The sequence below is a fragment of the Podarcis gaigeae genome, assembly GCF_964106915.1.
Source record: "Podarcis gaigeae genome assembly, chromosome: 12".
NCBI classification, from domain to species: domain Eukaryota; kingdom Metazoa; phylum Chordata; class Lepidosauria; order Squamata; family Lacertidae; genus Podarcis; species Podarcis gaigeae.
Window position 1 is genome coordinate 29,737,729 of NC_139688.1, and position 13,169 is coordinate 29,750,897.

The 13,169-nt window shown below is 39.6% G+C and overlaps 1 protein-coding gene across 11 annotated transcripts in view; it reads left to right on the plus strand.

Moving 5' to 3' along the window:
* Positions 1-12,343, plus strand: part of UMAD1 (UBAP1-MVB12-associated (UMA) domain containing 1) — a 51,590-nt gene extending 39,247 nt beyond the window's left edge. For 3 of the 11 annotated variants that reach the window (XR_014556753.1, XR_014556754.1, XR_014556755.1), the window contains exons 5-6: positions 9,887-10,976; positions 11,453-12,343. Coding sequence is in view for 5 of the 11 variants with exons in the window: in XM_083705438.1 (XP_083561564.1) it covers positions 1,876-1,937; positions 9,887-10,079 (255 nt within the window). In the remaining 6 variants the exon portion in view is untranslated. Of the gene's footprint in view, positions 1-1,875; positions 1,938-9,886 lie in introns of all 11 variants that reach the window. The other 8 variants (XM_083705440.1, XM_083705441.1, XM_083705442.1 and 5 more) reach the window with 4 other exon arrangements.
* Positions 12,344-13,169: the final 826 nt, after the last annotated feature.

Consider the following 13,169-nt stretch of genomic DNA (forward strand, 5'->3'; position numbering starts at 1 on the left):
TTAGAGATGATGGCCTTTGTCATTTGGATCCATTCTCCTTGCTTAACAAAAAAATAATTTTAATTAAATTATATTGCAAAAAAGGCTCAGGTTAAAAAAGGAAAACATTCCTGTCTGCAGAGGCAATATACATAGTTTATTTCCTTTTAACATTAGTCTCTTTTGAAATTAACCTTTGAAGATGATGGGAGAGGACTGAGAAATCCATCTGTTCTCCTAATGCTGATCTTTGCTCTTAAATTATGAGACTGTCAACTCTTTATGATCACTAATATGGTTATTGTAGGTTGACAAATGTACTGCATTAGGGTGGTTGTATGCCAAGGTGGTTTTTAGGACTGGGAGACTCCAGTTCCAAGCCCCAGTCAGTCATCAGGTTTGCTGGGTTGCCTTGGTCAACTTGCTGGATTATAGTTTAACTTTGTTTAACATAATTGCTGTAAAGATTGTCAATGGCTTTGTGCATGGAAAACTACCATAGGAATTTTCATTAACAATAATTTATGTTGATGATTTTCCAAACGCTACTTGACTACTATGCGGCAGCTAGACTGGTGACTGGGAGCGGCCGCCGAGACCATATAACACCGGTCTTGAAAGACCTACATTGGCTCCCAGTACGTTTCCGAGCACAATTCAAAGTGTTGGTGCTGACCTTTAAAGCCCTAAACGGCCTCGGTCCAGTATATCTGAAGGAGCGTCTCCTCCCCCATCGTTCTGCCCGGACACTGAGGTCTAGCTCCGAGGGCCTTCTGGCGGTTCCCTCACTTCGAGAGGCCAAGTTACAGGGAACCAGGCAGAGGGCCTTCTCGGTAGTGGCGCCCGCCCTGTGGAACGCCCTCCCATCAGATGTCAAAGCGATAAATAACTACCTGACATTCAGAAGACATCTTAAGGCAGCCCTGTTCAGGGAAGTTTTTAATCTGTGATATTTTAGTGTATTTTTGGTTTCTATGGAAGCCGCCCAGAGTGGCTGGGGAAACCCAGCCAGATGGGCGGGGTACAAATAATAAATTATTATTATTATTATTATGACTGAATTGTTTGGCCTTGAATCTCTGGCTGATACTCTTGACTCCCCACCCCCTCCTGCTTCATTTACTGCTCACCTATGTGCAGTCCTCAAAGTCTTGCCATTTCCTCCTTTTGTTCTTTGCTATCATAGTCCTTGTCTAAATGTCTTTTGGTTGCTGCAATCTTATTTTCAAAATACAGAGTTCTGCCCTTAAGAATGAATACTGAGTTGCAGTGCCAGAGTCCACAGCTATCATTTCACCTATCCCCCTTTAATTCTCTCTTTGACTCATTAAGAAAATTAAGAGAATCGTTGTTGCTTTGTTTTGTTTCGCAGCAACCAACAGCACAGTATGCAATACCTGTAACAATAAATAAAACCTCATCTGATTCTGACAGATGGCATGATCATGAATTAGGATTTATAAAGCTTATCAAACATCTGTGTTTGAGTGCCCTGGGGAATAGACTGGTGCAAGAAACAAAGAAGGTAGTTGTAGAAATAACTGCTGTGGTTTGTATTTGTCTACTGTCACCTTGTAAAAGTAACTTATGCTTGCTTCTTTGACATTGCATTTTGCACTGATGGCCAGATGTGCTTTTCTTCAACAGATGCCAAATGTATTGGTGCTTCCTGTCAGTTAATTATAAAAAAGCATCCAAATACTGTTTTGTGAAGCTGATCACAAATTCACATATTTGCCCTCCAACCTTATTTTTCATTGCCCTGATTCTTCACTGTACTCTTCTCCTGCTTTATTGGGTGACTTATACTTCTAGTGGTCAAAATAAATCTTCCAGGGTCTACTTAATCCCTGCTTTCCAAAAGTCAACATCATACTTGCTTTCTTTTTCATTTAGATGGGCCTGGATAAACTTCAGCAGCTAGAAAACTGCAATCTAACAGCAACCACTTTACGCCAGTAATCTTCAAAATATATAACTTGTGCAGTAAAGCATCTCTTTGAATGGGAGTATTGTCTTCCTTTTCCCCCAGTGTGAGAGACAATTCTAGCATTGGCTGGGTCATCAAATATGTTACCCAGTACTATACCAGCAAAGAAATTAACAAGTGGTCAGTTTGTCTTGCTATTTGATCTTCAAAACAGACACTTGGTTTAGTCTTGTAGTTTCAGGTTTACTGTTCAAAAGGAACCGGTGATCATTATAGGCAAGTGGGCAAATGCTGTCTTTTATTGACCCTTGTTTGTGCTTTATAGTTCATATGAAAGACACAAGCTTCACATCTCCTCTGCTTGGGAGCTGGCTTTGGTCCAAAGCTATTTGGGGAAACCAGAAGGTGTGGCTCAACTTGTAGTGTGTGCATCTCAGAGTACACTTGCATACTCGGTTTGACACAAAGAGCCAAAGGTTTGAGGTCAGCTTGTTTCTGAAGAGGCCATGGGTTGGGACTGGAAACATGCATATTTTTTTTAACACTCTCCAGGCAGAAAGCAAGTTACATAAATCATGCAACTTTAGCAAATTTGCCTGTGTGCAAATTTTGCATTATCTTCTACTTGTAGAAAGAGCTCAGCTCATTAGAAATCCTGCTGAACTCCCTCTGGGGTTTCAACGATTGCCCATGTACTTTGAAGGCTAACTTCACAGTTGTAAGTCCTGCAAATTTGCTTTTAAAATATTGAAAGCTGAGATTCTCAAGATGTTGGATTCTGTGATCAGTACCAGACTTTGGTGTGTCTGTGTTGTGGCACAGCACAGAAGAATTACATACACACATGTATATGTCCTGCATACTAAGCTCTTCAGAAAGATGCACCTCAGGCTGGTCAAGGCAGACAGAGGAGAATGGAAAGCCTTCTGCATCTTTGAACTGGATGATTGGCTCATGAGGTCGAGCAGAGCTAAAAGGAATCTTGGCAACAGCTGTAGTACAGCAATGTTAAAAGATCCAGAGAGTGCAGAAAAAGTTGCTATCATTTATAATCAATCCCTGATGCTTGCTCTTTTGCCCTTTCTCGTAATAATTAAGCTGATGCAAAGGAATTATTGAGCATGCACTCTTCCTCCAGCACTTTGTATTTCTATCATCACAATGTCTTTCCATTTTTGCAACACACCTTGCAGATATTTGGTAACAGGATGATAGCTTCAGTTTGATTTTTCCAGTTCCTAAATAGAACTGAGCAGTGATAGTTTGGGAGCAGAAGTCATGCCAAAGCTGAATGAGCTGTTCTTTGCTACAATTCAGAGAAATTGCTACTGAAGAGGATCCTGTTTATATAAAAATGCAGGAAGTCTCTACCAGAACTCTTTAAAAGAGATTAGAATGGCAATTCAGAGTTGTACAATAGATGTAGATGAGTTCTTATATATGCTTTTGTCTTGAGATAACTTTGAGAGAGGTTTCATGACCACCCCCAAGTATGTTCTTTAGCGTCATGTTCCTATAAGCTTCATTTTACAAACCCTATTAAGACATTTGTGCAAAATCTGAAAATGAGGAACAGCCAAAAACCCGTACCTTTTCATAGTAGTGGCTTCTCACCTCAGCTGTTTAATGAGTTGTTCTGAAGAATACTCATGTATTTAGCCTGAAATTTCTCAGGCAATTTAGGATTTGCAGCCTTTGTGTCTGATTTGAGAAAATAAAGGAAAACTACTACAGTGCAGAATTTCTCCCTCAGCCTGGCACTGATGTCCCTCTATACTCTATAGGAACACCTTGTACATCCCCACAGGATGCTGACTGTACTTCATAATTCCCAAAAGAACAGCCATTCTCATGATTCATCTCAATTCAAATTAAATCTTCTCAAGGACATCCACATTTTATTTTTAACTGTTCCTTCTCTTCTTTCAAAAAGTAACAGCTATAAAAATTGCTCCTCCTTGTTAGTCAGTCAGTAAGGGGCAGGTGTGTGGTAGAATATATGGTAAAGTGGTCATCTTTATCCACCCAGAAGTAGGACAAGCCTATCAATGACTGCAAGTGATTCAGGCTGTCAGTGGCTACTTCTGGGTTTGACAATAGGATGAGGCTGTTGTAGTCTTCCAAGGACAATCTGGTTGGCTGCCGTGGAAACAAGATGCTGTACTTAACCCAAGCAGATCCATGCATGCTGCTAACCTTGTTCACATTAACCTCATACATTCACTGCATGTGGGGGGGGGGGAGCAAGGTCATTCTAGCAAGCTCTGAAATCTCTCTGTGATTTCAGCTGAAGACATGTGTGTGACTTGGTTTGTGCATAATGGTAAGCTGAACTATGGCTTACCATGATTGAGCAAAGCGTGCCAGAGCGTGCTGATTTGGCTTCCTCTCCTGGTTTGATTGGATAGAAAGAAACCATAAGCATTGATTTGCATGTGATACTAAATCAGTGCTCTGGTTCATTTACTCTCAGGAAACAAGGAAGGTACCAACATGCTTGCTCATTGTAAGGCCCAGCTTATTGTGACATGTGAACCAGACCAGGGGATGTTAGATGAACAGAGATTTATACTAAGGACTATTGAGGCTAGGGCCAGGATTGTGTGTGTTATGGCACAGTGCATTATTTCCCCCCATGATTGGCTGACATTATGAGACTTCCTGATTGGCTAGAGAGAGATACTCCTTATGCCCTGGCTTTGTCAGCAAAGTTATATTTCCTAGCTGCTGATCAAGGTCTGCCTTCAGCACTTGAAACTGATTGCAGGAATCATGAGTTTGGGGAACATTCACGGCAGTCTAGTTCAGAGTACAGTCACCCACCGCACCAGCCCTGTTCCAGTGGGCTTCATTGACTGGAAAGGATTTGAACCTGGGTTTTCCATCTAAACCAGGGGCCAGCAAACTTTTCCAACAGGGGGCTGCTCCACTGTTCCTCAGACCTTGTGGGGGGCTGGACTATTTATTGGGGGGGGGGGAATGAACGAATTCCTATGCCCCACAAATAACCCAGAGATGCGTTTTAAATAAAAGCACACATTCTCCTCATGTAAAAACACGCTGATTCCCAGACCATCCATGGGCCGGATTTAGAAGGCGATTGGGCCAGATCCGGCCCCTGGGCCTTAGTTTGCCTACCCATGATCTAAACCCTCTGCTGTAGCTGCTTTGTTCTGCTGACTGCCCTTTCCAAATATAATTTGTTAAAACTCAGAAATAATGGAGTCTTGGCTGGCTGATGTGTCCTGTGTTATTAACATTTGGCACTGAAGTTCTGTCTGCAAGCTCAAGCTTTCCATTGTAGGATATTGTACTATTACTCATCTCTTTGAATTGTGAACATCTCTTTGAATTGTGAACATACAGCATTTAGATAATGGGTGAACATTGCTGAACAAGAAAAGCACCTGTTTTTGTAAATAAATGTTTACCATCAGCTGTCATTGCAGCCTATATATGGTCCCTGAATTTCTAATGTAAAATGTTAAAGACGCTCTTCAAAATTATTTGAATTGACAGTCCACTTTACTTGAAAATTGTGATGATGGTATACCTGACAGCATTTTGTGTAGCCAACTGTTGAAGAATATGTTTCGAATGCCCCACACTTCGCAATGGGACAAGCTGGGTAAAGGTGAATGTTATGCAGAATCAGCATGTCTAAAGTAGAATAACAAATCCTCCAAACACACTGCTGTAAATTACTGTATGTGCTGGAAAGAGACAAGCATGGAAGCTTAAGCCATTTTTATAACCTTCACTTTGCGCAGCACTGTTTTGTTGTGATATGCATGTTGAAACCAGCTTGGCAAGTTAACAGGATTGATAAGGTGCTGTCCCATGCTTCCATACTTAGTACTGTTAGAGTTGGCATAACATCTTGGGATTGACAGATACCGCCCTAGCTCTTGTCACCAATGTTGTTTGTCCGAAGCTAGGCATGGAAAAGCTTAGTTAATTGCTATGGTTGAGAAGTAAAGGTTAACCTAACTTGATAAGATCTTATATACAAAACAATACCTTTTTAGTCAGCCTAGTACTGATGTGTAGGTGCCACACTTTGTTTAAAAAGAAATCTGGTTTTAAACTATCCAGTTATAACACATTTTGTCCATTGTTTTTTTTAATGTGTGTAATTCAGTACCGCCGTGGCAAACGTAATTGGCCAGGATTTGGAAGCCTGCTTAAGTGCTTTGTTGTTCTTGTTTCTTCTTTAAACATTGGTAGAGTTCATTGTAGATTGCAGTTTACCTGGATCTTTATGACGTATTTGGAGGAGTAGGGTTTGCAGCAGGGCTTCTTTTTTCAACTGGAACTCACCGGAACTGAGTTCCAGCACCTCCCAGGTGGGCGCCATTGCCATTATAAGAAAACAAGGGAGGCGTCCATGGTGCGTTCTGGAACCTCTTTTTCTAGAAAGATAGCAGTGGCTTTCAGACAGCTGCAATGGGTGCAGAACTGTCCAGAAAGGTCCAAGCTTCCTGGATATCTCTAGGACAGGGATGGGGAACCTCAGGCTGGGAGCAAAATGTGGCTTCCAGGACACTCATATCAGGCCCTTGGGACTTTTCCTAGGCCACTCCCAAACTTTTCCTGCTCGGCAACCCTCTTTGAATAGTTTTGCCTGGCTGGCATGTGTGCTTGAGCTGTCATAATGCTTTTTGCTTACCTGGATGGCACAGAGAGGTGTGTGTGTGTAATGACATTAATTGCTCCACTCATTTTTGCCTTTGGCCCATCCCAATGCCAGCATGAAGTCCCCTAAGGTTATCCACATAACTTTTTCAGACTTGTTAACTTCTTTGAGAGTTAAATACATGAAACAGTGTGCTAGTTTCTAAATGAATGATACATGCATCCAGTTGTGTCCCTTTATTCACAGAAGGCTCCCTGATCTGGCAGAGACTTCCCTGAGGGGAAAGAGGGGAAATGATTTTTGCTTGTTCCCCTCTTCCTTCTGTAGTCCCCTCTTGCTTCCATCACCCCACAGTCTGCTCCTGACAGCTGGGGTGGTGTGGGCTTCAGGAAAGAAGGAGAACTTGTGGAAATCACCCCCCCTTTCTATTCACAGAAAAATCTGCTAGTTCAAAGAGCCTTCTATCTTTGGAGGAGTGTGATTGGATACAACCCATGGTTTTAAATCTCGTTGGGGCAGTTAACACAGCTTCTTTGCCCTACATAAGAATCCACACGTTTACCATGCAATATGCATTAAAAATATATTTTTAATGGAATTGTATACCTAAAATCCTTTATTTATATGGAACTTCCTACACAATATTTCTTTTAGAATATATTTGATTGAGCATTCATAACTGTTCAAATTTAAATAGAATGATGTAATCTGAAGAGAGATAAACTAAAAGACCAAATAGAAGTAACATTAGCTTCACAAAGTCTCCATATCTCTTTTATTATTTGTTTGTTTGTTGTTTATTTATCATTTGAAGCTGTTAAATTTTCAACTACAGAACTCTTTCTGAAATTTTTATTGCCCATCTCTTAAGAGCCATTTTTCTGCTTTACGGTTTTATTTCATGGCATGGTTTCTGCAGGTTACTCTCATAGGGAAAACATAGCATAATATGGGAAGAAGATATATTTGGTGATGTACTTTTGATTGCACATGACAGCGCATGTGCTTATTAAGAGATGGGGAAAAGCAATATGCTTCTTCCTAGAATGTGCAAGGTTTGCACAGACTGAAGCGGAAACAGTTAATTAGAGCCATCTGATGTTTGAAAACCAAGGAAGCAAGTCAATGGGTTTTGAGACCCTCCCCCCTCTCCTACTTTCCAATGAGCTTTGCTTCTTGATGGTTTTATAAAGCAAACTATTGCAAGGAGGAAAAGAAGTTCACGCAACTGGGTTGTTGCTGTTGCCTTACCATTTCCTCGTATTGCAGCAATGCAGTTGAGAGAATGAAGAGGGATTTGTTACTAAAAAGGAAAGAAGCACTTTTCCTTTAATAGGATGATTTAAAAAGATGTCAGAAAAGGACCAAATTCAAAAGCAAAACAGAAGGAAATTGAGATGTGGAAAAAATGAATGCCTTACAATGCAGAATTGGTAGTGGAGGTGTATATACAATTCTAGGTCATGGCAATTTCAGGCTTCTGAATCTTATAGTTAATGCATTTTACATCATATTCAGGCTAGATTGCATATGTGTAGGGTAGAGTGTTTATTTATGTCTCTCCATAGTGGATGGTCCTAGGATGGGCCTCATTCACTACAAAATACAACTAAGCACAGTAAAATGACATTAAAATGGTTATAAATTCATAAAACCCAGCACATTGATACATTTAAATACTGCTCCATAGCCTTTATGAAACACAGTCTTTGCTGCTTTCATGATGCTACTGAGTGATTAAGGGGAAAAGATTCGGCCCTGCTACCCTTTTCACAGACATGGCCAGCCTGATAGTGGTGGTCTACCAAACAAGGTCCCTCAGAAAACCTAATGGATTGAGAAGATGCACATAGATGTTTCCCCCTACTTAAGTTTAGCTTGCATTTTCTTCTGTCTGAGATGTAGGAGCACAGTGCCTTAACTTGGTAACCATAGAATTTTCTGGTAAGTTCATTTCCTGCTTTTATAAAAGAGTTGGGTTTCTCAAACGCCATGGCTTTCAGAGATATTAGCTGTGGTTCTTGCATACATTGCCCACAAGACTGAAATGTTAATCCTTGTTTAGTCAAATGAACTAGGTGTGGAACCCAACACCAGAAGAGGAGAAGCAGGGTGCCTGTAAAAGCGAGATGGAATGAAACAATACATTGCAAATTGTCATAATTAGGGTGTTTAGCCATTTGAAAACAAGAGCTTAACCTCTCTTTTGTCTGCTAAAGATTCAGAACAGCATTTTTGTAAATCATTCATTACTGCTTGCAGCGCTGCTGTATAAAAGAATAACTTCTATTGTTGTCAGTATGGCATTTCTTCCAAATCCATTTCATTCCACTTGTAAGGAAGAGGAATGAATGGGACAGGACAACATATGAAGTTACCTTCCTTTCTCCAGCTTTTTTTCAAATGAGTGCAGTTAACTTTAAACATATTTTCCCTCACATGCTATATTAATATGGGTCATTATTTGAAGTCCTACATTTGTGCAACAATTAAGCTGCAAGCAGCTGTTCCCTGGGGTGTAGTTTTAGCAAACAAAACAAGACTCTAGGGATTTTAATTCTTTCTTATGCCGTTAAACAAGGACATCATGCCTGACAGCATGTTTTCTCTTACAGGGGAAAGTAGACCGGTGCTCTGATCCAGCATGCACAGTTGCTCTTATTGTTCAGGGGAAACTACTAACAACAGAGGCCTTGTGACCTTTCCTCCTTCAGGCCACTTTCCCCCTGCTTATTAATCACAATAGCAATAAATGCACTGTCTGGGGAAAGCATCAGATTATCCAGCTGCAAAATGTTATTGTTTTTTGCTCTTGAGAAACGCAGTATTACATGTGACCGAAGGACAATCTTGCGTGTAGGCAACGTACACCAAAGAGAAACAAACACACACATTTATAGTCTAGTAAGCTGCTTGTGTGGAAAGGCCCCTGTAATCTGATTTATGAGTTGCTGATACAGGATTGAGTCATGTAAATGAATACTGGAACCTCTAGAATAACGCTTGTCTCTTTAGATCACTATCTGGTTAAAGTAATGGCTTTGTGCAGCTGCGTTTTTAAAGAGAGATGTTCATTTAACAGCAGTGCCGAAGTAGACACTGTGTTACCATCCTCGCACACAAATGTTCCCTGTCTTCCCAGAGCACAAAATTCACAGGAGGCACTTCATTTGTCACCTGCGATTACTGCTTCGGCTTCGCTTGGGGCCACATCATGGCATGAATTGACTGTTTCAATTTTATTCAAGCCAGTTCACGACACTGCGCAAGAAGGCCACTGTGAACAAGTGCAGCATTCATAATATCCATTTTCTCTCTTTTTCTCTCTTCTGTTTCCTTAGACAAATTCAGAGAATCAACCAAAGTTGCCTGAGATGGGGACAGAGAAAAATCAGAACGTGGAAAGCCAACCTTCTATGCTGGAACTTCTCAGTGATGTACCTTTCACGCTTGCACCACATGTCCTGGCAGCGCAAGACGCATGCAATGACTTTCCCAGACCGTTGCTCTCCTATGATGTCAATGACAACCTAACAAGATTTTGGTACGATTTTACACTTGAAAATTCTGTGCTGTGCGAATCGTAGTTGTTGAATCAAATGTACCTTGATCACTTGATGTAAAATACCGAGGCGTTGTGTGCTACGTAGCTCAACTTCTTTGTGACACAATCTGAGTCATTGTCTGGTTAAACATTGACATTTTCCATCCACTGTGATGTCCTTTACAGAGTTTGAAAGTACCTGTGCCAAACCTGGCAATTCTGTTATAATCTTCATCTTGAACTCCTTGAGCAGAGTTCCTTTTAATTCCAAATAAGCTATCTAGGTGTTGACATTAGTTCAGGGCTTGCCTTTTCAAAGGAAGACATTGCATATTACAAGAGCACTTTGATTTAATAAACGGGTAAGAAGTACATGATAGTGAATAAACTGGCTCATTTTGGGAGAACAGCCTTTAAGTTCTCTAACATTAGGCACAACTTTGTAGAAACGTTGAACAGTGCCAGATTCTATTTTACCCCTTTTATGAAATACAGAATTGTCTACATCCACAGCTCAGAATGGGCTGCTGGTGTAGTTTTGGGGGTTTTCATACTATATTTCCTTGGGACTCAGCAGATTTTCATTTGCTGTTTGTTTTCATCAGCACATATGTTTCTGGTTTATATCTTGATCAGCTTTTCCATTGCAAACCTCTGTACCCACTAGAGAGTGAAATCTGGGTATGTGTTTATGCACACACACACACAAGTTTACCACTGATCCTATAATTTATATGGGTCAAATGTAAAATTGATGGGTTGGAGTATTGGAAAAGATCAAATAGTTACATGTTTAACTATATGAGGTATCCTCCGACCCACATATTCAATTCACAGGTCTTATTCCTACTAAAGCTTAGCTGAACTTCCCTGTGCTCACTATTGTAGTGTATATGAATAATTATTGTGTGCAAGGTTCATTTATTTTCTTTTTACCAGGGATTGAGTGGAAGAGGATACATTTGTTCTGTGCCAAAAGCAAGTATTTCAAAAGGAATGTGCAACATGGTTATTTAAAAACATTATACACATTTTTAAAATTAATATTCTGTGACTGCCTTCCCCAACCTAGTACCACCCAGGTGGTTTTGACTATGATTCCTATCAGCCCTGACTTTCAGCCATGCTGTCTGGAGGTTATCAGGCTGGGAAAGTTCTTCTGTGGGATGCATCTTCTAGATTACATTACATACACTTAATTCCCATCAAAATCACTGGGATGCTAGTCATGCCTTAGGTTCCATTGATGTTAGGGGAACTTATTCTGGATCCACTGCTTTGCTTTTGTGTTACACTAACAAATGTTAAATGTTTCCTTAGTGTCTATGTGTTTTTTTTTTCTTGAGAAAACTATGTTATAAAGTTTGACAGATCTAGGTGTGTCGTATATTTGTATGTGTGCAATAAAAGCTAATTAAATGTGATATTCCTTTTGAAACTGGAAAATAGTGTCCTTGCATGTTCAGTTCTGTAGCCGTGCTTAATCAGATGTCACAGAAGGGACCAGACATTGTTTTTAATGAATTAGAGATTTGTTTAATGGTAAATGAGAGATGACTTTCTATTAATTAACTTGAGTGATAGCTTAGAAAATCTAATTTGCACTAAATTCTGTATGATGTTGCATCATATCAGCAGAAGAACTAGATTGTGATCATATTCTAGGATATGAATAATTATTTCTAGAGGAAGGAATAAACAGTTTAAATGAGGCTGTTAGAATTTATGTCTCTTGCAAATTTGATGGCAAGGGGGTCTCAATCCCTGATCATCTAGGTTGTATGTTGTACTGTTCGTTTTTGTTCTTTATTTTACATTAGCCATTATATTTTGACTAGTCCAAAAGCAATATTGCCACTACTGTTGTCCCGTTTTACTCTGTTAAAAACCACTTTGCAGTATAATCTAAAATATACTTACAATTAGATGTAACATACAGTACAAAACATAAGCTAATATTTCAAAATGCTTTGCATTAAATAAAAGGCAGGCAGCAGGACATACTTTTATATTTAGCATTTCTTTTTTATTGTATGATTATTTTATGATTCCTGTAATAATTTACATCGAAGTAAGTTTCACAGTATATATTTTTATTGGGGCTCCAATAAAACACACAAAAGTGTTACAATGAAGGTATTTAATATTTTGATTGTCTTTTTTATTGTGTTGCTTGTTGTGAGCTACACTGGAGTGTATTTCTTTCTGGGGCAGGTATTAATAAAATGAAATAAATCTATACTATTAAACTGTCCCTGCAGCAGATCTTTATTGGGCTAATGAGTTCCAATTATTAACAATTGGGTACTGGAGTGTTGTGACATATTGGAGGTGTTCTGTAGCAGAGTTACAAGTGGGAGGGGCTTTGGGGCAGTTATTCTGCAACTGACAATTCCTCTGCAATGTAAATTATTTCTACATTTACATTTGTTTAGAGGAGCCTGTGAGATTGGTAAATCTCAGCTAAATGACACTATGGTGAGTACAGTCATGCCTTGGTTTTCAAACGCCTTGGTACATATACGTTTCGGCTCCCAAATGATCAAAACCCGAAAGTGAGTGTTCTGGTTTTTTGAACTTTTTTTGGAAGCTGAGCATTCAATGTGGCTTCCGCTATTGTTTCACATTTAGGAAGTCAAACAGACTTCTGGAACGTATTCTGTTCGAAAACCAAGGTATGACTGTCTCTTATTTTATTTTGGCAATAGGTGATGCCCTTGCTCTGACATAAACATTACAAATCATGTTATTTCCCTTGAAAAAGAATCTTCTTATAGATTTTTGGAAAGGATTTTAAAACATAATCTTAACACAAGAAATAAGCTATTCATAGCTCAAGATAAACCTATGAAATGGTCGATTATGATTTTCCATACAAACCACAATCTGCAGAAAGGATTGTTCATAGCTTAGTGATAATGGTTTGTTTCACCAAAACAAACCATTGTGCCTGATTTGGGCACAGCACTAAACCAAGGATCTCAATTTGCGTTTTCTGCATGTTAACAGAGAGGAACAAAGCAGGCATGATAGGCATATTAACTATGGTTTACCACATATTAACTATGTGCAAATAAGGA